Source organism: Manis pentadactyla, chromosome 15 (genome assembly GCF_030020395.1).
Source record: "Manis pentadactyla isolate mManPen7 chromosome 15, mManPen7.hap1, whole genome shotgun sequence".
NCBI lineage: Eukaryota > Metazoa > Chordata > Mammalia > Pholidota > Manidae > Manis > Manis pentadactyla.
The window spans coordinates 676,636-701,668 of NC_080033.1; the positions used below are offsets into that span (position 1 = coordinate 676,636).

General features: G+C 52.0%; 1 protein-coding gene across 2 annotated transcripts; it reads right to left on the reverse strand.

The window, feature by feature from the left end:
- Positions 1–7,981: 7,981 nt before the first annotated feature.
- CPT1C (carnitine palmitoyltransferase 1C) lies at positions 7,982–23,547 on the reverse strand. 2 transcript variants are annotated; one of them, XM_057492980.1, is made up of 19 exons: positions 22,970–23,547; positions 22,151–22,297; positions 18,962–19,101; positions 17,741–17,912; positions 17,447–17,548; positions 17,224–17,361; positions 14,164–14,241; positions 13,827–13,934; positions 13,638–13,722; positions 13,111–13,306; positions 12,799–12,981; positions 11,991–12,096; positions 11,041–11,157; positions 10,484–10,648; positions 10,101–10,235; positions 9,349–9,501; positions 8,750–8,863; positions 8,516–8,608; positions 7,982–8,300 (listed from the first exon to the last, which is right to left on the reverse strand). In XM_057492980.1, exons 2-19 carry the CDS (start codon positions 22,289–22,291, stop codon positions 8,115–8,117), a joined length of 2,412 nt encoding a protein of 803 aa, XP_057348963.1. In that variant the 5' UTR covers positions 22,292–22,297; positions 22,970–23,547; the 3' UTR covers positions 7,982–8,114. The 2 variants fall into 2 exon arrangements, with proteins under 2 accessions (XP_057348963.1, XP_036741425.2); XM_036885530.2 differs by having other exon boundaries at positions 22,151–22,304; positions 22,969–23,545.
- Positions 23,548–25,033: the final 1,486 nt, after the last annotated feature.

Sequence of the window (25,033 nt, forward strand, 5' to 3'; positions counted from 1 at the left end):
GGGGCCCACTGGGGATGAAACGCAATGAGGAGGGGGCAGTGCTCAGCTGACGCAGGTGCATCTTAACTTAGAGGACCACCAGCGACCTTCCTGGGAAATGCGCTGGTGACACGGTGCTGGCACCTCTGGGGGCAGTGGTACAAGATTCGGAAAACCTGCAAACTGGATTTAGCAGCTGCTACAGGAAGGAATTGCCTCAGCTGGGGTGAGGTTGTTCTGGATGAAGCTGATGGGAACAAGAAACTGACAGGAAATAGGGAGAGAGCCAACAGCAAGGAGCAAGGTCCCTTTTGCTTCCTCCAGGCTTGGACAGTCCCTTTGCTGCCCCCTATTGGCAGAACCTAACACAGCCGTTTGGCAAAGCCAAACAGTGCGGCTTGCACAGTCCCAGATTCACAAAGCCCCACACAGGGGAGTGAATTTGAAGCCAAGAGATAATAGCGTAATAACCGGCACACATAATGATGGTGCCCGCCAAGGACAGAGACTATAAGTGATCCAATTCTGTAGCCCCAAGATCCAGATATATTTTTTTAACTACTTGAATACACGAAAGACTGTTTTCTTGGGTACCTAGTCTGAATGTTGCCCTGACATTAATTCTATCCAAATTCCTTTGTGGTTTTAATGCAAATTCAATCAAAATCCCGATGAGATTATATTTTAAAGGATTTGACCCGATTATTCTAAAGGTCTTCTGAAGAAATAGATGAGAGAAGCAAAGACTTTTTTTTCCTATAGAATAATAATAAAATGGGTCTAAAGCCAATGTTAAAATATAAGGTACATCAAGACACTATCAACAGAACAAAAAGGCACCCTACAGTATGGGAGAATATATTTGTAAACGACATATCCGACACGGGGTTAACATCCAAAATATATAAAAAACTTACACGCCTCAACACCCAAAAAGCGAATAACCCTATTAAAAAATGGGCAGAGGATATGAAGAGACAATTCTCCAAAGAAGAAATTCAGATGGCCAACAGACACATGAAAAGATGCTCCACATCACTAATCACCGGGGAAATGCAAATTAAAACCACAATGAGATATCACCTCATACCAGTTATGTTGGCCAGCATCAAAAAGACTAAGAACAACAAATGCTGGCGAGGATGCAGAGAAAGGGGAACCCTCCTACACTGCTGGTGGGAGTGTAAGCTAGTTCAACCATTGTGGAAAGCAATATGGAGGTTCCTCAAAAAACTAAAAATAGAAATACCATTTGACCTGGGAATTTCACTCCTAGGAATTTACCCAAAGAATACAACTTCTCAGATTCAAAAAGACAGATGCACCCCTGTTTATCACAGCACTATTTACAATAGCCAAAATATGGAAGCAACCTAAGTGTCCATCAGTAGATGAATGGATAAAGAAGAGGTGGTACATACACACAGTGGAATACTATTCAGCCATAAGAAAGAAACGAATCCTACCATTTGCAGCAACATGGATGGAGCTAGAGGGTATTATGCTCAGTGAAATAAGCCAGGTGGAGAGAGACAAGTGCTAAATGTTTTCCCTCATTTGTGGAGTATAACAATAAAGCAAAACTGAAGGAACAAAACAGCAGCAGACTCACAGACTCCAAGAAGGGACTAGTGGTTACCAAAAGGGAGGGGTGTGGGAGGGCGGGTGGGGACAGAGGGAGAAGGGGATTGAGGGGTATTATGTTTAATATATATGGTGTGGGGGTTCACGGGGAAGACAGTATAAAACAGAGAGGGCAAATAGTGGATCTGTGGCATCTTACTACACTGATGGACAGTGACTGCATTGGGCTATGGGTGGGGACTTGATAATATGGGTGAATGTAGTAACCACATTGTTTTTCATGTGAAACATTCATAAGAGTATATATGAATACTCTTAATAAAAATATATATATATATAAGGTACATCTGTAACCAATATAATATGGTATATCAACTATATTTCAATTTTTAAAAATCAATGAAAATGTTCTGAAAAAATAAAGTATAAGGTAATACTAATTGGTGTGGCTCTGTAAGATTAGAAAGATAATAAACACAAAAATTTCATATAATAAAAATAATAATTGGCCCATATGTTTCCACAAAGTGACCAAGAATAGTGAAGTCATTCAAAATATTATTTTGGGGTTTGAACTTTTTTAATTCCTTGACATCGAATACATGGTTTTTTTCCACACCAACTAATTCTCTGATTCTCCAACATCAACCAGGTGTGTCCAATAATTCAATTCAATTTTGATGCTAACCGTCCAGTTTTAGCCCAGACCCCACAAGTTAAGGGCTCAGTTCCACAAGACTGTCCCCCATTCAGACGCTGGCTGCAAACAGACTGCCCACTTTCAAAACACATAGACAATGTCAGGAAGGGTCCGAGGAGTGGACTCTGGACTACACCTCCAGGAAAAACTCTCAGAATCAAAAGGCTGAAGCACCTCTCTAGGGTAGCCATTCCTTCCTGCAAACCAGGGCTCACCCCCAGGAGCAGCTGCCTACAGACACATAAACTTAGCTTCTGGGGTAATCTGTCTCATTAGAGGTCCAGTGAGCCGTAAACCCCAGCAGACACACCCTGTATAGGCCACTCCCCTTCAATCTGACCTTCTGACTTGCTTTAACCAGTAGAATGTGGTGGAAGGATGCTCTGCTGGGTCCACATCTAAGCTGAGGGAGGCCTGGCAGCTCCATTTTTCTACTCTGGGGAGCCTCAGGCAACCACAACAAGCCAGGCTGCCCTGTTGCGGAGACCTCTTGAGGAGACACCATGGAGAGACAGAGTCCTGGCCATTCATGTCCCAGCTGACCCTCCAGCTCCACGCAGCCACGCCAGTGACCACTGCAAGACCAGTGAGCCCAACTCAATTCCATGAGCCAACGGAATGGTTGGGCTTTAGGATTGTACAACATATGCATAACAGAAAATGTATCATTTTAACCATTTTTAAGGGTACAATTCAGTGGCATTAATTACACTCACAGTGTTGAGTGCACTGTTAACCATCACCACTATCTATTTCCAGAACTTTTCATTATCCCAAACAGAAACTTTGTTCTCATTAAACAAAACCTCCTCATTCCCCATTCCTCCCTCCTCCCAGCTCCTAGCAACCGCCAGGGACATCTTTTCATGTGCTTATTGGCCGTTTGTATATCTTCTCTGGAGAAATGTCTATTCAAGTCTTTGGCCCATTTTTTAATGGGGTTGTTTTTCCTTGTTGAGTGGCAAGAATTCTGGATATTAACTTTTTATCAGATCTATGACATGCATGTTTCCCCATTATGTGGGTTGTCTTCCTTTTAGGTCTAGGATGCAAGCGAGCTGGTTTGCCAAATTAACTCAGTCTGGAGTGGAACATCGTTTCCCGTTTCATTCTGCTTCTTTTAACTAAATGAGAAAGATGCTTGGTCAGCCAATGAATGAACATGCATAGAGTTAAGCACTACCTAGGTGGATTCAACGTCTCAAGGAAGAAAGGAATGTTCTTTGAAAACAGTCTGAAGTCAGTCACAATAGTGATGAACAGATTCATCAGGCTTTGTGTGAAAGCCTGAATTTTATTCCAATCCACAGGCTTTGGAAAAGCTACAGTAATTTTGCTCAGTGGAGATTTCCAGCGAGTGTTCTAGCATTTTGCCCAAAGTTAGGGGTCTGTTTATCTAAATCCCTTTCAGGTGGCTCCATTGAGCTAGTTTCATCCAGTGCTTGTACTGGCTGGCCCTCACCAACAAGCATGTGGACAAACTGGTAGAAATCTGAGAAATCAGGTCAGACCATTTAGTTAGAAATGCACATGAGGAGGGACTAGTTTTTAAACATAAAACACACTGGGGTCCCTGAAGGAGGCGGTGAAGGGGGCTTCGTCAAAGCATTCTGATGATTGGGATCTGACTGCTTAGAAGGTTTTTGCTAGAGGAAAAAAAAATTCCTAAACAGCGGGGCTTCCATAGGAACAACCTAGTTCCAAAAGGGTACGGACCAAAGGCCAAACGAGTACTCTCAGAAAGGACAAAACCTTAAAACAGATCCTGAATAAAGCCTGCGGAGCTCAAACATGCAGAAAACGGGTGTGAAATCCAGGAGAAAATTTACCCTCAAACTCTGGAGTCAGCAAGGAAGCAGTGAGCTCAATTGGCTCTGTGGCTACCAGCACCTGTTTGCCCACCAGCCTCAGCGCTGTCTGGGGTTTTCTCTGGGTCTTCAACCTCTGATTACCAAATAGTGTTTCCCTTCAAAATAAAACTGTCGATTACTTTGCCAACAAATGTGGGTTCATCTGAGAATAGCAGACAATTGCTACTCAGCACAAACAAGCTATACCAAACCAGAGGCCTCCAGGAAAGCTCCTTTATAGAGGAAAGGGAGCAGTTGGGCGGGGCTTTTGAAAACAAAAAGTCCATTGGAGTAAACTGGAAGGTCCAAGAACCATGGCTTCTCATTGGCTGAGTTTGACACTCTCTCATTGGCTGAGCTGTTGCCAGGGCACGAGGAAACCCTTCCTGCCCCCTGCCCGGTATTAGGAATTTGCAAGATCCCTCCCTTCCTGCAGTTGAAGAGCTGTAGGAGGGAAAGCTCCCTACTACTGCTAGGCTACCAAAAGCTAGCTCCCCCTGCTAGCCTCCCAACTCCACATTAGTGTGATTTCCCTTTATTAATTTATGATTAATCCTGATGTGCTACTGAGCCCTGATAGAAATGGAACATCAGAACACAGGGCTTCACATGATATGCAGCCAGCCTGACCTATCATGAGTTCATTTTGTCGGAACTTCCAAGTATTTTAGGGTGGGTGGATCCAACAGTGATCCATCAGAAGATGGATCTCTCTGGAATCAGGCATAAGCAGGGCCAGAGAACACAAATAAGCTGCATAAGTAGGTGGGCTGGACACTGTTGACCCAACACCTGTCCCTCAGCTGACACTTATAACTATGTTGGGCAGGGCTGGAGTTGGGAGGAGTTCCTTATAATTAACTGAAAGAAGAAAAAGGAAGACAGCTGAGCAGTATTTTTACTCATTTAGCTCTTTGTTAAAGAATTTTGGAGCATATACAAAAGTAGAATATGATGAGCCCGAAACCTCAATGCCACATCTCTGACACCAAATGCAATGGTGTATTTTTTTCCCTACATATATGTATAACAGTAACAATATTATATACCCAGCAGTCCTACTAGTATAACTTCATTCGGGTACCTGGACCCAATCCCAATGTGTGTAAGCATATGGGAGGGGGTCTTCCAACACATACTGATACCAAGCAATTATTAAACACCAGCAGGGTGTCTGAGAACTCAATTCTCATGCTATCTGCCAGGAGACAGCACCAGGCCCACCAGGTTAACGGCTCCGTCCCACAGGGACTGCCCTACACTCCCCACTCAAGACACCGGTCGCAAGCCCCAGGCAGTTAGTTCCCTGTGCTTCTGACCTACTGGCTACAGACTGGAGGTTCCCACGACCTCCCCCTTAGGTCTGATTAATTTGCTAGAGCGGCTCACAGAGCTCAGGAAAACATATTTACCAGTTTAATAAAGGAGACAAGGTAACAGCCAGATGAAGAGAGACGCAGGGCAAGGCCCCAAATAAAGGAGCTTCTATCCTTGGGAGCTTGGGGCCCGGCTCGATGGCACGTGGAGGCGGACTGGTTCCCCAAGCACGGAAGCTCTCCCCGACCAAGAAGCAGGACCCGACTGGGCAGAGCAGGTAATGGAGAGAAGAGAGAGAAAGCGAGCTCTTCTCAAGGGGTTTGTGAGCGCTTCATTGCATAGTCATGATTGACTTAATTATTGGCCATTGGCTCAGTCAGTCTCCAGCCCCCACCCTTGGTTGGGGGGTCCAAAAATCTCTCATTAACATGACAAAACACCTGTTTCACCTTTAAGACTGCAGTGTTTTCAGGAACTGTGGATGAAGACCAAATATACCTGGGAAATACATATTTGGCCATATGCATGACCAAATATGTATTTCTTATAATTGATTATATCACAGCTGCCATTACAAAATACCACAAACAGGGTGGCTTAGACAATAGAATTTTATTCTCTCACAGAAAGAGGTAGTTTTGGTAGAGGTGAAGCAGGGCATTGTGTGTTTTTTATCACCGCATGACAAATTACCCCAAATTTAGGTGCTTGAAACACACATTGGTTATCTCACAATTTCTATAGGTCAAAGGTCCAGGGGGAATTTATTTCGATTCTATTTCAGGGTTTTCCCAGACTGCAATCCCCCTGTTGTCCAGGGCTGCGGTTTCATCAGAGGCTCTGCTGCAGAAAGAGCCACTTCCAAGCTCCTTCAGACCGTTGGTGGGATTCATTTTCTTGGCTGTGTGAGTGAGGGCCCCAGAGCTTTCCTGGCTGTTGGCTGGAGGTGGGCCTCAAACCCTACAGGTCCCCCACAGTTCCCTGCTAAAGAGGCTTTCTCACCATGGCCGCAGGCCCGCAGGAAGAATCTCTCTGACTCTGATCTGCTAAAATGGAGTCTACTTAAGGGAGTGACATGTCCTTACCTTTGCCATGTTCTGGTGGTTGGAAGCAAACCACCAATCCAGCCTACTCTCCAGGGGGTTACACAAAGGTATGATCACCAACAGGCGTGGAAACTGTTGGGGGTCACCTCAGGCTCTGTCTACCACAAGGATGGATTTGGCAATGGGATTTGAAAATGGAACGAGGTTAGGAATTATGGGGTTGAGGCTGAGGTGTTTGGAGTTTGTATTAATTTTCTATTGTTGCATAAAAAAAAAACCCCAAACACAAAACACAAAATCTTAAAACATTATCTCAGTCTCTGAAAATCAGGAACTCTGTGAGTCAGGAGTCTGGCTCAAGGTCCCCCATGAGGTGACTGTCAAGACATCAGCTAGGCTGCAGCCACACAGGACTTGACTGGAGGTGGACCATGTGCTTTCACCACGGTTGTCTCGCATCTTCCTCGCTGGCTGTTGGCGGTAGGCCTCAGCTCTTCACCAGGTGGGCCTTCCACAGGTGGCTTGAGTGTCCTCAGGACATTGGGGCTGGCTACCCCCAGAGTGAGTGACTCAGAGAGCGAGCAAGAAGGAAACCAGAACGTCACTTCTACTCCTCGTCACTTCTACTATATTCTTTTATTTTTTTAAATTATTTTTATTTTATTATTAATTTTATTTTTATTTTTTATTATTTTATTTTGGTTTCTACTATATTCTTTTAGTTAGAAAGAAAGTCATTAAGTCCAGTCCACATTCAAGGGGACGGGAAATAAGTTCCACCTTTTGGAGGGAGGGGTGCCGGCGTACTTGTGGACAATTTTTGAAACCACTTGACTTGGTGGGTTGGGAGTGGAGGTTGGGCTGAAGTTAAGGTGTTTGGGATTTTGATGCTGTTGTTGGGCTGGGGTTAGACTTGAGTTGGTGGAAGCAACAGGGCTTGGGTCCTGGAGTCTGGGAATCACGGCTGTGGTGTGTCAGATGATTGGGGCTTTGGTGTGGTTTCCTAGGGCTGGTGTTGACATGACTGCAGTTGAGTTGATGGGAGGTTAGTGGTAGTGGGGATGAGCTGGGGGTGTAGTCAAGGAGTGTGGCGTTTGAGTCCTAAGGATGGGTCGAGTTTATGTTTGGATTATGGTGGGCGTTGGGAGTTTTGCGGGGGGTGGATGTTTTTGTATTGGTCACATGGTTCAAACTGTGGGTGACCGTTCAGTGTAGTAGGAACTGGTGGCGATCTTTAAGATTGGGGTGGGCAGCTGGTGTTGGGGCAGCAGGAACGGGGCTACTGAGAGTTTGTGGGGTTGTCTGACTGGGACTGACCTTGGATGGGGTTTGGTGTGACTGGAACTAGGGATGCAGTAAACCGGGCAGGTGTTGGGGGTTGCAGCTGAAGTTACAATGGTAACTGGGAATTGGGCCTGGGGGTGGATGGGAACTTTTCTCTCCTCTACCCTGATCCTCACCTCTCCCACCCCTGTTCAGCCCAAGAGCACAGCGGACGCCACACACCCAGCTCACACCTCTTTATTGGGCCAGATGTGGGGTTTCCAAACCCAAACAGGTTGCCTCTGACCCATACTAGCCCTGCCACGGAGACCCTCCCCCTACTTCCTGGGGAGACCAGCTCCCCACTGAAAGGGGTCAAAAGTTGGCAGATGTCGTTGGTGCCTTAGAGCTCCTACTGTGGCAGGGGAGAGAGCTACACCTGTGCCCCGAGTCCTCCTCCCCTAACGCTCTGCACGGCCGCCTAAGATGCCGCCCCTCCTGGAACAGGGAGGCCACGTCCAACAGCGCATCCTCGATGTGCTGCCCCAGCCGGTGGGAGTCCTGGAAGGAGAGGTGTGTCACATCTAGGGGAAGCTGGGAGAGGGGCTCCTGGGGGCTGAGAAACAATAGGGCCGCGGTCTCTGACTCCTGGGTCTGAGGGAGGAGGTGGCGGGGGGCCGGGACTCCTGGATGATGGGGCAGCAGGGAGCTGGGAGTCTAGACTCCTGGGCTGCAGGAGAAGAGGAGGCGAGGGTGTGTGTTCAAGTTTGTCTCACCGTTTTTGTGCTTGATTTTTTGCTGGAGATGTGGAAGGTGATCATTTCCTCCCCCATGAAGATGTAAGAAACCCCGTAACCATGGTCATCGGCCTGGAGAGGGGCAGAGTAAGGGGAACAGAATAGCCACCCCATCCTGCCTCGCCCACTCCCCCCAGCAGTGCAAACCCCCAGCCCTCTCCTCCCTCAAGGCCCAGGATGCAAGGAGCTGGGGTTGGGCTTGGTTCCACTCACAGGCCCAAATCCACCACCGGAGGAAACGTAGTCGGGGTAATTGTGCACATCGAACAGGTGGATTTGCTGAACAGGGATCTGGCTGGTGGCCAGCAGCCACTGCTCCGAGTGAACCTGAAGTACAGGAGGCGGCCACGCGTGCGGTCAAGATCCACAGACCCGCAGGTCCCCGCCCCCTCGGCTCAACCCCACTCCCTGCAGCCCTGGCCCTTCCTGGCCTCCTGCCATGACTGTCTCCCCTAAATCTGCAGCCCCGCCCACGGCCTCTTCTTTTACGACCACACCCCTCTCCCCTTCTCCCCAAACCCGCCCTTCTTTCCAGACCTCCGCCCCTTTCGCCCTTCCAGGTCAGTCTCCTCCCCGACGGCGCCCACCTCCCTCCTCCTGTCCGACCCCGCCCCTAACCCCGCCCCTCCCCGCGTTCTCGCTGTGACCACGCCCCTCAGCCCTTCTCTGCGCTTTTTACTTCCGCGCTCTCTCGCTTTCTCTCTTGCACGGTCTCCCCAAATGTCCTCTGCTGATACCTCCTTTCTCCAACATCACCCGCCTTGCCCCCAGGTGCCTCCCCCCTTCCTTCGCTAACCCTCTCTATCCCCAACCTGGTCCAGGAAAGGCGAGTGCAGGTGGAGGAAATGGGACACCACGTAGAGCGCAAAGAGGTGGCGGTCGACGCCCTGTCCGCTCATCGCTGCCTTCAGCAGAGCCTGGTGCTTATCCACGGCCACGCGGAACAGGTTGAGGCACTGTGGATCCTGGGGTCCCCGGGGAAGGCACAGGTCATGGAAAGACAAGAAGTGGGTTTACTGCTGGGGCCTGTCCTCAACCCAGCTTGCAGCATCGCTGTGACGCACATCAACTCTATTTTTCAGAGGGGAAACAGGCTCAGAGAGGGGAAGTCACTTGCCCAGGGTCACACAGCAAGGCCAACTTAGGTAGATTCCCAGGTGTGTCTGAATCTGGGGCCCAAACTCCTCCCTTTGAACCATAGTAGGTAGAGGGGGAAGGAAACAAACGTACCTGGGGGGTTCTGAGCAGAGAGGTTACAGGGGGACATGAGGAATCGTGCAAATGGAAGTCACAAGGTCACGCAGAGGTTAAGTAATCAGAAAGCTATACTGTGGAACCAGGGCTCCTTCTCAGGCGTTCCCCGAGTGCCCTGTGTGAGCCCCATTAAAGCATGTATTGCACTATGCTGAACGATCTGTCTCCCCCATCCATGAGCTCCTTCCGTCAGAGACCAGGCCTGGTTCCTCCACTGTCTCTAAGGTCCAACACAGGCCTGGCCCATAAATGTTTGCAAATGTATGAGTATGTGGACATGACCAAAGCCTCCAACGAGGCCCACACCCACTGTCTTCTCTTTGTCCTCCATGGCTCTCACAAAGTTGCAGGCCTCCCTCGTGCAAGATCGCACCATCTCCGTCCGGCCTTCCAGGAACAAGCGAGTCGTGGTCGACTCGTAAGTCACGCAGAATTGACCCCCGTCCTGGGGGACAAGGAGGAAAGGAGCCGATCAGCTGGGCTCAGCAAGCCTTCACAGACGTGACCCACCTCTGTCCGGACCTCCAGCCTCCTCCTGCCCAAGAAGGCACGGTTGGAAGAGAGAAATCAAGATGGCCGACCCATAATGTCAGTGACCAAGAAGAGTCATTAAAGGGGTTGATTAGGCGAGTCTTGGGGGCCCAGGGAAACTGAGGTCCTGAGAGGGGACTGAGGTCAGGGAACCCAACTGACCCGGAAGTGGGCCAGCTGCAAAGCCATCTGGATGAAGCTGTCTGAAGAGAGGTGGCGGTGTTTGATGAAGCTCTTGCCAAAGTGGGAGAAGGGGAAGACGTGGCAGTCGATGTTTCCAGACAAGGTCTTGGCTCCTCTCAAGGCTAGAGTGATGGACAGATGGATCTGCCAGAGGAGGAGGGAAGAAGGCATGGCTGGGGTTACAGCTGGGGTAGGGTCAGTGTTGGGAATGGGGTCAGGCACGAGAAATGAACTGGAGTGGGGGATGGGGGAGGTTTCAGATGGGATCCGTGTTGGAGGTAGGACTGAATTTAGGTATGGTGATGGCGTTGGGATGGATATAAGTTCAGGGTGGGGTCGGGGTATGAGTTCGGGTAGGACTGGATTGAAGCTGGGAGCGAGATGGGGTGGGGTTGAGGATGGGATCAGTGGTGCAGATAGGGTTAGATTTGGGGGCAGGATGGGGTTGACTTTGAAATTGAGATTGGGGGTGGAGGTGAGTTTAGAGGCAAAGCCAGGAAGCTGGGGACTTGGAGGACCTGGAAACCCAGCCTCACCTTGTCTGGCAGGTCCCAGTGCAGCCGCTGGGGCTGGGGCAGCGAGGGGTCAGGATGGCCCTTGCAGTGGCCATCTGCCGAGTAGCCCAGCTGGAAGCATTCTGTGGCCAGCGTGAACTGTGTGCAAGCAGGGCTGTCACCCTCTGGTCCGAGGGCCATCTAACCTGGGACCTCTTTTCCTAAGTCCCTTCTGGGGAACCAGTTTGCAAGACACAGAAATCTCTGATGGTCATAGGTGAGTCCTCAAGTTCAAGTTCATCAAGAGCAGGCCTGACACTGATTCTCACTGGGGCTTGCTGACCCTGTGCTCAGAATAAAGAGCCACCAACAGCTGTCCTGGTGCTCCCAAGACCCCCCCACGTCCGCCCATGATCTGGAAGGGGGCTCCCTTGCCCTTATACATGCCTGATCCCCACCTTGGTCCCCAGCCAATCCCTCATGGGGACCTGATGGGGTGTAAACACCACCCCCTATGATTTAGGGACTAAATGGCAGAGAAAATAGTAGTGCTGAGGTTCTCAGGACTGGGTGGGATGTTAAAGCTAAAAGAAAATCCGACCCTTTCACTTGATGAAGAGGGAGGCTGAGACTCAGAGGAGGGGAGTAAGTTGCCCGAGGTCACTCCACAGCCAGGCCTGGAAGATTCTGATTCAGTGTGATGTGGTTGAAAGGCCTCCCCTTCCGGTCTCAAAGCATTCTGGACGCATGTTCTCACTCTGCAACACCTCCTGGCTCTGCGACCTTGGGCAAATCTCTACCCTTCACTGAGTCCCACCTGCCCATTCCTTAAAGTAAGGTCATAATCCCAGACTCCCTTCTTTGCTGGTGACCCTGGTCCCGTCTCTGCCTCTCTCTGAGCTTCCATTTTTACTCTGACTCTAGGGCCCTGGAAAAGACTTTGGAAATGGGGGTGGGGGTCCCCAGGGCAGGGGGTGGGCTGGATGCACTACCTCCCACATGTGTCCTGAGATGGGGCAGTCGGCCCACGAGTGCTCCACGCTGAGGCCCAGCTTCCCATTGGAGAAGACGATCAGAGTGAAGGATTTGTCAAACCAGCTGCAGGGGGAGTTCAGAGCGGTCACTGAAGAGCAGGGGCCAGGAGGGGACTCGGTGCTCAGCGTGGGGCTTGTGGGGCAATCAGGGTGAGATTTTTCTGGGAGTCGGGGGCAGTGTGGGGATCTGTAAAAGGGTGGAGGTCTCCAGCAAGTGCTTCTGGATGGTCTCTGAGACATGTCCAAGATTTGGAGAGTCGGGGTGGTTTGTGAGAATGTGCCGAGAAAGTCCAAAGCTTATGGGGTGCTGGGAGGTTAGGGGGACTCCCTCGGGGGCCTCAGAAATCAGAGTGATACCTGGTAGGCCTCTAGAAAGTTGTCTGAGGACCTGTAGGTATGAGGGTCCCAGGTCTGGGGCCCTGGGTTTGGGGTGTCTAACCATTGAGGATTCCGGGGTTCTGAGTCTGAGGTCCCCAGGCTTGGGGTTCTGGCTCTTCGGGGGTTCTCTGGGCCTAAAGGTCCAGACCTGGGTTTGGTGGTCTTCAGAAGTGAGGTTCCAGGGTCTGGAGTCCTGGGCCTAGGGGTTATCTGGGTCAGGTCTCAAGGCACTGGGTCTGGGGTCCTCACATCAAAGGGGCCTCTGGATCTGAAGACACCCCACATCTGGGGTCAAGAGTCTGCTTGTTTAGTGGCCAGAGACCTAGGTGTGGACAGGGGGTCCTGGGCCACAGGCTGGGGTGGGGTCCGAGTCCCGGGGCCGACTCACCGGTCATGGCCCCTGCCAGCCAGCAGGGTGTGGGCGTAGGCATCCAGGGAAGCTGCAGGGTCCTCCCTGGTGAGCCCTGCCGGTTCAGAGTCCAGTGACACAAAGAAAGCTGCCCCTTCCACAGCCTCCAGGGCGTCCTCCGCCTGGGTCTTCAGGGACCTCCGCACTTGGGCCCACATGTCCCTGTCAGGTGGCATGCCTGAGCCCAGCCTGGCCTTCCACTCTGACCAGCCTCCACCCAGCCCTCAACCCTGCCTACCCACAACCTCAGCTCGCTGCCTGGCCCGAGGCCCCCTGACCTCCCAGCCTCACCTGGGCGCAGCGGTCAGGGCCGCCAGGTGCTCCTCCTGCGGGGAGGCAGGCGAGGGGTCATCCAGGATTCGCTGGAACTGCTGCTCCAGGGCCCTCGGGGAAAGCAGGCCACTTTGGGTGTGTGTCCCCACACGGAAGAATCGGCCCCGGTGGAAGACGGCCACGTGTCGGCTGTCACGGAGGTGGCGGATGTGGTCTGGTGGTGGAGTGGGAGGTGTGGGCAGAAGTATGGAGGGCAGGAAGGCCGGATGCATTACAGTAAGAATAAGGGCTATTTGTTAGGTACTTCCTAGGTGGCTTGCACTGTTCTAAACACTCATTTAATCCTCAGCACCCTGTGCATCTTTATTATCCCATTTTAGAGATAAGAAAACTGAGGCTCAGAGAGGGCAATAACTTTCCCAAAGTCACACAGCTTGGGAGTGATGGAGCTGGGATCTGAGCCCAGGCAGGCTGGCTCTGGAGAACATGCTCTGAGCCACTTCACAATTCTGCCTTTGTCAGTGAGGAGGGGAAAGAGGTCTCACCTTTTTGGACCCCGGGAATGCGCGTAGTGTTAAATATCTTCTCATACTGGGCAGAGCACAAGGGCCGCATTCCCATCAGCAAGGTCTGCAGGAAACCAGGGGCTTATGAACTGCCTCCTAGGACCCAGAGGGCTTCACGGCCACAGGAACACGGCCTCTGTCCCCAGCCCAGGAAGGCGGCCCTCTTACCGGCAGGATCTCCTGGCGGTTCAGGCGGTGGCGGTACAGGAGGAGGGCGTGTACTGCATTCCCCGCACGAGCAGCCTGCACCGGGGTGGGCGTGACGTACAGGAAGTCCTGGGGTCAGCCAAGGAGAGAGCAAAACACCTGAGGTCAGGTTTGCCCCTGATGGAGGCACTGACCCCAAACACTGGTCCTGACCCCAACAGAGGTGGAAAGATGATTTCCAGACTGTGAGTTAGGTCACTGACCCCGAACCCCACATTCTACCCTGACACCCCAACCCTAAACCCAGGGCCATGAACTTCACCCCTCCCGAGTTCTAGCCCCCTTCTTTCCTTCTCACCATCATATAATAGTTGCTGTTCACCATCAGCGAGTTCCGGGAGCGCAGGTACACAAATTCTTCCCACCAGTCACTGACCTGGGAGTGGACCAGAGAGACATAGCTGGGGTGGTTGGCACTATGGTGTATGTGGGGGTGGGGGTAGAGGCAGTTGAGGGGTGATTTCCCTCCGCCCAGACTTTGCTGTGTCAAACAGGGAGGGCAGAGCTCAATGAAGGAGGCCATCCTGAACAATAAATAACAACCTACAAGTCCATTTCATTGATAGGGGATCGGTTAGCTCAGCTGAGCTACACTCACGCTGTGGAATACTATGCAGCAATTAAAAAGAACAAGGTACATATTAGCCACACAGAATGAGCACCAAGACGTGCAGCAGTGTGATAAAGCCTAGGCATACAAGGTACAGGAAGTAATCCCACCTGAGAATTAAAAAAATACTCCAGAACCCAGGTGTCTCTCAACAGATGAGTGGACAGCCGAACTGTGGTCTATCCATACAATAAATATTAATACAGAAAGGAATGAAGCTCTGACACAGGCCACAACACGGATGAACCCTGAAAACATTATGCTAAGGGAAATGCGTCAGACACAAAAGGACAAAGAGTGTATGAGTCCACTTACATGAAAAAATCAAAAACAGGCAAATTCATAGAGACAGAAAGGAGGATGGAAAATAGGCTCCCTGGGGCTTCAGGGAAGTGGCAATGGGGACGCTTTGCCTAATGGGTGCAGCGTGTCCATTTGGAGTGATGAAACAAGTTCTAGAAATACCCAGTAGTGATTCACAACATTGTGAATGTACTTAGTACCACTGAATCGTACACTTAAAAATTGTTAAGATGATAAATTGTATGTCTATTTTATCACAATAAAAATCACATATATTTCAATGTTATGTTTTTATACATTATATGTTAAGTTACTATATTACATATAAGTATAACATTACATGTGTGTTATTTAATATAGAACTATCTTATTACATAATTAAAAATTATATATCCCCAGGTGTAAATATATGGATAAATACACTCAGAAAAGGCTCTATGTAATGTCTCTCCTAGAGATGGTGGGACGGATGAGAATTAAAGGGGACTTGAATGTCTGCTAGATGTTTTCCTTTCCTCTATATCACAGAGTAGGCAACTCAAATGTTTTGCTGCTCTGTGCATGTCCACAGGTGACCGTGACCGTACCATGCTACTGATTTGGCGGTCACAAATCAAGTAGGAAATTGACAAATATGGAGCTCCATCATGAGGCCCGACCTATAGTAAAAGTCTAAGTGACAGGAAAGCACTGTGTCAGGCGTTAGATGGTCTCATTCTTTTTTCTTTGCTATGCCCATGATCATGGGGCATGTTGTAACTGGCAGCGCCTCACAGGGACAATGAGACGCACACAAGTTGTGTGTGTATTTTTTTTTTGGTAAAGAGCAAAACCTGGTCCGAGAGCATGAAGGAAAGCACAATTTTAGAACTAAGGCCTGGCTTCCCTCTTCTCTCTCCAGACACGGCTCAGTTCCTTCCTCTGAGCTTGTCTGGCTGACCCTTCCATGTTGCTGTCACTCGGGGCTCTGGGACAGACCCTCTTCTCTTCTCAGTATTCTCACTATGGATATTCTCATTCAAGTCCGATGTTGCAGTTTCCTTCTACAACTGAGGGCCCTGTTTGCTGTCACAGCCCAGGTCTCAGGCTGCCCTAGGGCACCTCCCCAGGCCCCTCAGTGTCACACCTGCCTCCACGGAGCTCAGTGTCTTCACCCCAAAACTGCTTCCCTTTTCCCATCTGGGGAAGAGCCCCACAGTCCCTCTAGTCACCAGGTGAGACCCATGGGGGCGATCCTTGCCGTCTCCCTCCCCCTGCCAGTCTGGCAGTTCCCAGCCCCGCCCTCCTGGTCCCCTCTGCCCCACAGCCCCCCGCCAGGCCTCATCCTCTCCCCCTGGACCCTCACCCCAGCCTCCTCTCCAGCACCTAGCGTCCAGTGCCTCCCCTCCAGTCTGCCTCTCCTCTCCACCCCAGAGCTGCCCCTGCCCCTCCCATGGCTCCCAGCAGCCCCCAGGAAAAAGTCCAGGGTCCCCAGCTGGAGCCACCACCCCCCCATCACCTCTCATGACCACCACCCTTCAATTCCTTCGTTGCTGCCACAGGAAAGCTCTCCTCGTCCCAAGCCCCTGCCCTGCAGCTTTCCTGCTTCCTCGCCTGTGCTCAGGCCATTCCTTCCTATCAACCGAAGAGGTTCAGATTTTCTCCAGTTTTCAAGGCTCAGCCCCAATACTTTCTCCTCCTGGAACCCTGATCCTCCCATCCAGCTGCCGCTTCCTCGGACGGCCCCACCCCTCACCGCGCTTACACCAGTCCTAGCGTCTCTTCATCACTCCCTTCCCCTCACCGCACGCTGCCTGTGGCTATTTAAGGCTTCCTACGGATGGGGGCCCGTACGCTCCGTTTGGGGTGAATCACTGGCTCTCTGTGTGCCTGTTTCCCAACGAGCCCAACTCGGTGTCATCAAGGGCCTGGCTCCTGAACTCAGAACAGAAGCCCATGTGGGGAAGGCGTCCTTGCGCAGAACGGGGGAAAAGCAAGAACTCTTCTGGGGGCGGGGCTCAGACCGCTGGCTGGCCGGCCAGGGGAGGAGCTGAAACATTGGATGGGTCCTGGAAGTCCGGTTTAAATACTGGTGGGCTGGGGACGGAGCTCGGGGCTGTGGGTGGCTCCTGGAGGTGGAGCGTAGATTATTGGGCTCAGAAAGTCAGAGCATGGGGTGTAGAGCTCAAAGTGTTGGCCCAGGATGGACAGGGCTCATAATATTGGACAGTGTTGAGGCGCTCAGAATATTGGAGGGTCTTGGGCTGGATTTAAACTATTCGAGCGTGGGGGAGGGGCTCAGAATGTTGGGCAGGGCGGGGCTCGGAACCTCCACTGGTCTGGGGTGGGGTTCCCATCTCCGCAGGGCCTGGGGATTGCGGGAGCGTACTGGGGGGGCTAGGGGGCAGAACTTGCACGGGTAGGAGGGCGGGCTCAGAACCTCTGCCTTCAGGGTGGTGGACTCACGTAATTGGAAGCCAACCAGAACTTGAGCCGCAGGTACCACTGCAGCAGCGACGCCTGCAGCCTCAGGAATTCCTGCGCTAGGGCGGCCGTCCAGTCGAAGTCCTCGTCGGAAAGGACGGGACGGACGGACTCCAGGTACTGAAGGGACAAGGAGCGGCAGAGGGTGGGTCACGCCCCCCGCCCGCCCCGGCAGCCCCCCGCCCATCCCAGGTCCCAGGCCCACCTTGCGCACGGTGTCCCGAACGGAGGGCACGGGCTGGCAAGGCAGGGAGCGCTGGTAACTGAAGAGCATTGGGTGGCGGCCGGAGAAGATGCGGACCAGGGCCTGGAGGGAAACGGGAATCAGTGGGTCATTAAACTCCTCCCTGGGGAGAATGAGACGGGGAGACCCAGAGACAGGGGGACAAAGACCAGACAGAGGGGGATAGGGACCCAGAGGACCACAGGGACCCAGGGAAAGGGGGACAGAGAAGTGGGTCCCTGGAGGGCCTAGCAGAGCTCTCTGCTCCTTACATACCAGCCAGGTCTTAGTGGGTGAGGACAGGGCTCCGTGGGGTTCAAGGAGCCAGCCGTGGTAAGACAGAAGCAGCCTCAGGGCCAGGTGAAGTGTGAAGATCAGGGCTCCCCACAGACAGGAGGCAAACAGTGCTGCGGCAATGACCCCCCGAAGCCTGTGGTGCTGTCCACCCCTGGGGGAAAGAGGGTGGGCCTGGGTGTCCCGGCCTCAGAACTGCCCCCTCTCCAGTCCCACACCAAGCCCCTGCCCTTCCTAATATTCTCTGACCCCAGTCTTTAGGCTGTTGGGAGAATATCTTGTAGAATTAAAGTCAGAGAAATTGTTTCCTCATTTGTAAAATAGGTGTCGATCCTCTTTTGGTGTCCCTCCCCCAGGATTATGGGGGACACCAAGCTTCTAAAATCATTTCCCATGGAAATCGGCAGGTGCTTAGTAAGTGGGAGCTGGTATTTCTATTGGAGGGACACTGTCCCCTCCCAGATATAAAATTACACTCCAACGCAGTGGTTCGCAGTGGTTCTCAAAGTGCGGCCCTTGGACTAGGAGCATCAGCACCACCTGCCAGCCAGTTGGATGCAAACTCCGGGGCCCCACCCTGACTTACCAACAGAATCTCTTGGGGGTAGGGCCCAGCAATCAGGGTTTTAACAAGCCTTCCAGGTGGTTTCCAATACAAACTCAAGTTTAAGAAATGATGGTCTAAAGCTAAAGTAAATCAATGTGCTTGCAAAGTTGCAATCAGATAGACACTCCCACCTGGAGGACTTGGCGAGAGTCACTTCCCCTCTGTAGACTGGGTAAATCGAACTTTTCTGGAAATGTATATTTCTGATTCTGGGTCTGCCCTTTTAGAACCTGTCACTTCACCCAAACCTAGTGTCCAGATCTTTCCCAAAAATGACAAGAATAATACAACCACCCCCATTTAGTAAACCAGCCCCCCCATCCCCAACTGGACTGAATATAATATATAGCCGAATCTGTACATTTTCTGGTTTGTCACCATCCCTCTTAGCAAGAAGCAGCCAGGAAGGAAAATAGGCAGAGAGATGGAAGGAAATTACCGCCTTTCTACTGACACTGTACTTATATTAATCTGACCCAAAGTAAGCCTCAGAGGTTACTTTTCTGTATGTAGCACATGCACTGCACTGACAGAGAAACTTCCTGGGTGGAGGGATAGGGATTAGGGAGGCTCTGAGCTGAAGCGGGGGAGCCCACCAGTCTGGCAGCAGCTCTTTGATCTTCTCCATCAGTCCTAGGGAAGGGTCCAGCTGGAGGAACCAGGCGAGCTGGATTGTACTGAAGAGGAAGACCCAGCTGAGGGGGCTGGCGGGGAACACACCCGTGAAAAAGTCGTTCTGTGGGGAGGAAAGGTCATCCATTCAATCAGGTACCCCTCCCCTAAGCACCGTTTTAGACATTGATTGAGCACTCAGTGTGTACTGATCCCTGAGCTGGCTGCTCAAGACTGAGTAGGAACAAACAGATCTGGGTCCTGCCCTCGGGGAGGTCGGTTCAGAATGAAGCGAGTACTCATAGCAATAGGACAAGGCACACAGGAGCCTGTGGTGGCAGGTTGCTCAGCGTGAGGGAGTCAGGGAGGGCTCGCTGGAGGAGGAGGTGCTCAGGCAAAATGATCCCTCATATGCAGGTCTGGAGCTCAGTAGGCCTTCTAGAACTACCTGGCTATGGAATAAACATGAAGAAAGTGCTGGGTTACTAACCAGACTCCCAGGGAAGTGTGATACAGATAACTAACATTTCACAGTGCTTACTACATGCCAGGTGCCATTTACAAGGATGAATGTTTTAAATCCTCCCAACAACCCTGGAAAGGAGGCCCTATGTACATGCTTGGCCCAACTGACCCCACTGCACATAATTCACAACCACCTCAGGGCATAGGTCCTGGGGACCACATTCTGGAAAAGAAGCTCACGATAGTGGACATGAACATGGGCTCCAGAGCCAGACTGCTAATTCTAGCATCGCCTCTAGTTCTACATCTTAGCAGCTGTGTGACCTTGGGAAAATGAAAGCACTTCTCACGGCCTCTGTTACCATCATCTATAAAATGGGACTAAGAATAGGTCTACTAAGAAGAACGTGGACTGGACTGAGTAATAGATTTAAATGGCATGGTTAGTAATAGAGCCTAGGACACCCTAAATACTACCTAATGTGATTCTAGAAATGAAGAAGCAGAAGCTCAGAGAAGTCAATGACATATCAGAGGTCACACAGCACCTATGTGACACAGCCAGGATCATAAGAATGGTGATGCTGGAGCAGTCACTTCTGTGAGTCATGCCTTCTGCTAGGACAACTAATGCTCAGAACAATCCCTCAAGGCAGGGACTATCAAGGATCCCATTTTATAGATGAAGAAACTGAGGCTCAGTGGTACATCTGTCAACTTGCAGATGTGGGGTTGCTGAGGGCACAGCCCTAGCCCTGGGACCAAGTTCTAGGAAGTACAGCTTCAGGGTGGCTCCTGGGGCCCCAGAATAGAAGACGAAGGATATAGCACAACAAGTGACAGGGAGAGAGGCAGCTAGTGATATAAGGGAAAGAGCGATCATATTACAATTAGCAGTTACTAATGTGAGGGTCTGGTGGGGTCCATGAGTATTGGGGACACCTGACTCTGCAAAGGGCTTCAGGTCTTGACTCAAATGCAAGGGTGATGATCAAAATACTTCACAATTATCAGTCAAAAGCCATCTATAAACATAGAAATCAGAACACTGGTTGCCTTGAGTCGGGGGTGCCGACTGGAGAGGAGCTCAAAGGAACATTCTAGAATGGTGGCAATGCTGTCTTGGTGGGGAGTTTGGTTGCACAAGTGTTTTAAAAATTCAAGGACTGCATGCTTTAAAAATATGTGCAGTAAAAAAAAATATATGTGCATTTTTCTGAGTGTAATTATATCTTAATTAAAATATATATATTTATGTGTATGTGTGTTTATATATTTAACCACATGTTAATGGTCACATTAACACTTTAGTTGCTGAATTGGCCTGAGGCCCAGGGGCTCCTAGGGGTGGGGCTGAAGAGGTTTTTCTGGGGTTGGAAGTAGTGGTTATTTATTCACTGGAAAAGGTACATCTCTATGTTAACCACCAGTATGGCTGCAGAGGTGCAATCCAGCCTGCTCAAATATCTCTGCTGTAGGAGGTCCTCCTAGATCTCTGCCATAGGAGGTCCTCCTGGTCCTAGGCCACCCCCTTTATTTAATTACAACACCCCATGGTCCCTCTTCCCGCCCCGTGGTCCTGTTCTCCATAGCACGTGTCACCTCCTGGCATACTCTACATTTATTGCCTTCTCCTCCAACTAGATCGAGAGCTCCACGAGGACAGGATGCTGTCTGTTTTGCTCCCTGCAGTGTCCCCAGCGCCCCAGTGCCAGGCCCATGACAAATGCTCCATAGTTTTTTGATGAGTGAATGAAGAACAGTATTATCAAAAGCTAACACTTGGCACTTGCCACAGGCCAAGTGCTTTGCTCAGTGCTTACATGTAAGAATTCATTTAATCCTTGTGACTGCCCTGTGTGGGAGGTGCTGTCATCACCCCTGTTTTACAGGTGGGGAAACTGAGGCTCAGAGAGCACTTGCCCAAGGCCACCCAGCTGTAAGTGGCAAAGGCAGGTTTCCAACTCAGTCCTGGCTGACCTGACAGGTGTTCAAGGTGACCATAAGGGAGATTCTGTATGTACACAGTGCCAGAGTTCTAGAACCAGGGGTCTAGGACAGACATGGATTCTGGTTAGATGGTGGGCATGGGCATTCCAGAGCAAGGGCAAGGAGCAGCAGCTGGGCTTTTCTGGAGCTGGGGCAGAAGGGTTTGCACTGATGGAGAACTACAGGATATAGACATTTGGGGTTTGTATCTTGGAACCATAGGGAGGGTGCACCATGTACTGGAGAGGACTGCTGGGTGTTCAGAAGCAGGGGCAAGGAGGGGGCTCTCAGACCTAGTGGGCAAGGGCTATATGGGAAAGGGGGCACCTTCAGGATTGGGATATGGGCTACCCAAGATCTTGATTGGGTCATGGGGTTCTGAAATGGGGAGCTCCTAGTTCAGAACCTGAGGATCAAAGGGAAAGATGAGAGGTGCACCATGAGGGAAGGGGGCACTGAGCTCTAGAAATGGGAAGTTGTGTTTGGGGTGTGGTTAGGGGGGCGTCCAGGAGGTGAACAGGGTTCCGGTGAGATCCAAGATCCCAGAAGTGAGCCACAGGGAACCTGGAAATGGCCTAAAGGGGCCCTGAAGGTGGAAATCCAAATTCTCATAAGAGGGTGATAGCATCCTAAAAGTTGGCGGAGGTGGGCCTCAGGCATCCCGGAAGCAGGTAAGTAACTGGGTTCCCGGAAGGAAACCAAACCTCGGCTCTCCTCACCCAGAAACGGAAGAGATGCCTTTTCCAAGAGCGCAGTCCAGAGAGGTAGATCTCCTGCAACACCGGGGCACTGAGCTCCACTTCAGCCCCGTCCAAGGTCAGTGAGGATCGGAAGCCCATGGCCTGGTGCGCTTCAGCCATTTCACGCTAGAGCCCGGGGAGTGAGATAAAGGGTCATTCTCCAGGTCCCCAGGCCCCTCCTCCTGCAGACCCAGATGATATATAGGACTCCAGCTCATCCTTCCCTAACACCTGGAGGGGTCTTTCATGTTCTGCCGCGAGACTCCAGTGCTGGAGTGGACGTCAGTGGGGAACCTCTGAACGCACAGAGAAGCAGGAGGGACAACTCGCGTTAACCCCTTTTGCGGCTCTGCTGAGAACGTGGTGCGGAGATAGGCCCGCCCGCCCCAATAAAAGATTTTCAAGATTCCGGGGTGGAGGTAGGGAATCGGTCCAGGGTCAGTTGCAGGGTCTCGAGAAAAACATCGGTGCCAGACCCATTTGAAGTGAACACCTGCCGGACGTTGGCACTGTCCACCCGATTTCCGCTTCCCATTCCAATGCGGGGGGGTGGGGGGAATCTGTCTATAAATTCAGCCGCTCTCGGGTGGCCCAGCGTCCCCTTCCCCCGCACCCCGCCCCGGGCTGGAGGGGGGTGGGTGAGGAGCACCCTACTGCGCATGCCTCTGCAGGCAGGATGCTGAGGCTGTGTGCCCAGGCGAGCGACGAGGGCAAGTGATGGAGAGGCCCGCACGGCCAGCCCAAGGCATAAGCCTCCCACCCCCGCAGGGGTTCCGGCCCCTTCTGTCCCGTGCTTACCACGCTGAGTCAGGGGGCAGCCGATCGGATGCTGGAGACCAAGCCCGAGCACACACTCGATTAGAGCGCCGAACAGCCTCCCGCCTGCATATGTCCAATCCCAGTGCGACGAGTCCACGACTCTGTCGACCGTTTTCCGGAGCTCCTACCCGCCTCCGACTAGCCAACAGCCATGAGCCCCGATTTCTGCCTCGCGCGTGCTTAGCCGGGTATTCCGTCCCTGGTTTTATACCCGTCCCCTTCCAAGCCCTAGGCCCTCTATCCCCGCCCCCTTCACGTCCCGAGTTCTATCCCCGCCTCCTCCGAATCCCAGCGTCCAATCCCCTCCCTCCGTTCGATTCCTAGCTTCCATCCTCCTTCAACCCAGTGTGCTTCTCCACCATTGGCTTCCCGCGTTCTAAGCATCTCCTTTCCTCCGAACCCCACGTTCTTGGGCTCGGCACTCCGCTCTTTGTCTCTCTTACTTTCCTCTCTTCGAAGAACGAGGTTCAACTTGAAATTCACGGTCCACCTCTGGATGTACGCAGTCTCGCACGTGGTGCATCAAGTCCCAGCGAATCTCAGTCCTACCACACCGGCTGGAGAAGGGCCGCTTTGGGGGTGGGGTCGGTCCACCACCACCAAACCACCCACGAAAGGTGCAGCTACTGCATGGATTTAGTTAGTGCGGAGGCGCTACAGCGGATGGAGTTAGACGGTCAGAGGGACTTACGTGAGGGATAAGGTGAATGGATAAAGGGAAAGTATTATTAGGGGCCGGGCTCAGACTGGCAGGTCAGAATGGGCACAGTCAAGCAGAGACTGAAACATGGAACTCTCATTTTATTTTGCTCCGAACTTTAGTTATTTGTTCGTTCTAGGTTCGGTGAGCCCCTGGGTCCGGCCCTGTCACGGCCTGGAGGGGTGAGAGGCAGGAAGACGGTCTCCGGGGGAGCCCAGGTGGTGGAATTAAGGGAAAAGAAACTCGGGTTCGTGGCCCCAATACAGATAGGTAAACGAGGCCAGTGGAGGAGCAGAGATGTGCCCAACATCGCTGAGCAAGCTGGCCTCTGCTCTGGCCTGTTTCAGGCCGTGAGACGGAGCAGGCCTCTGGCCTGGCGCCGACGGCAGCGCCCATAGCTGTGGGGGTCCTGGGGCTCACGGCCCGCCTTCTGAGAGCTCCTTGGCGGAGGCGGAGCAGACCCAGTATATGATCTCTGGCAGACCGTGCGTCTGGCATGTGGCCAGGGGCGCCCACGGTACTGGGAGGCCCGGGGCCGGGGCCGCCTGCAGAAGGCGCGTGGGAGAAGATCGGGTTCAAACACTCCATTGGAGAAACGGGGCTCGGTGGGGTCCTGCTTACAAATCACCTTCCTATTCCACCGAAGCGGAGAACCGTGGCCGGAAAAAGATGCACGCCCCTTGCGGTCTTCTTGGCGCCTTGCCCCTGGCACCACCAGCCTTTCTCACCTGCCTGTAGTCTAGGTCCCCCGGCATACAGGAGACGAGGGGCAACAGCAGGATGTCGGCAGTCGCCGTGCGTCAGGGCACGGTCGAGAAAACCGGTGGGTAAAGTGGTTCCACTGGGGTATTGCCCCGCCCATTCTCGCTGCCCGAAAATCTCAGCGCCCGCTTTAGCGGGGGGAAAATCAGGGCCAGTCCCCACTTTCCAGGTGGGGAACTGACGCCATAAGTCTGGATAGACACAGCACGCCAGAGAAGCAAGATTTGAACCTGGGTCCCCATCTACTGCACGCGTGGCCTTTGAGCCCTCACGGGTGTGTAGATGACACCACGGTGCCCCGGAGAGGCTTCCGGAAACGCGACCCCTCTAAGGTGGAGCAGCTGACACCTGCAGGTGGTGACATTGCAAAGGTCTGCCAGTAAGGGTTGGGGGCAGGGAAACTGGGTTACAGTATAAATTTGACCTCAACCTCAACCCCTCAAGGACCTAGCCAGCAGTTAGGTAGAGGGACCCTGGAGTCTCAGGGGCCAGGCAACTTCTAGACAGGGCTGGGCCAAGTGGGACAGAGAAACCCGGGGATGTGGACCGAGTGTCTGGGCCCTAATGTGCCTGGTGCTGAC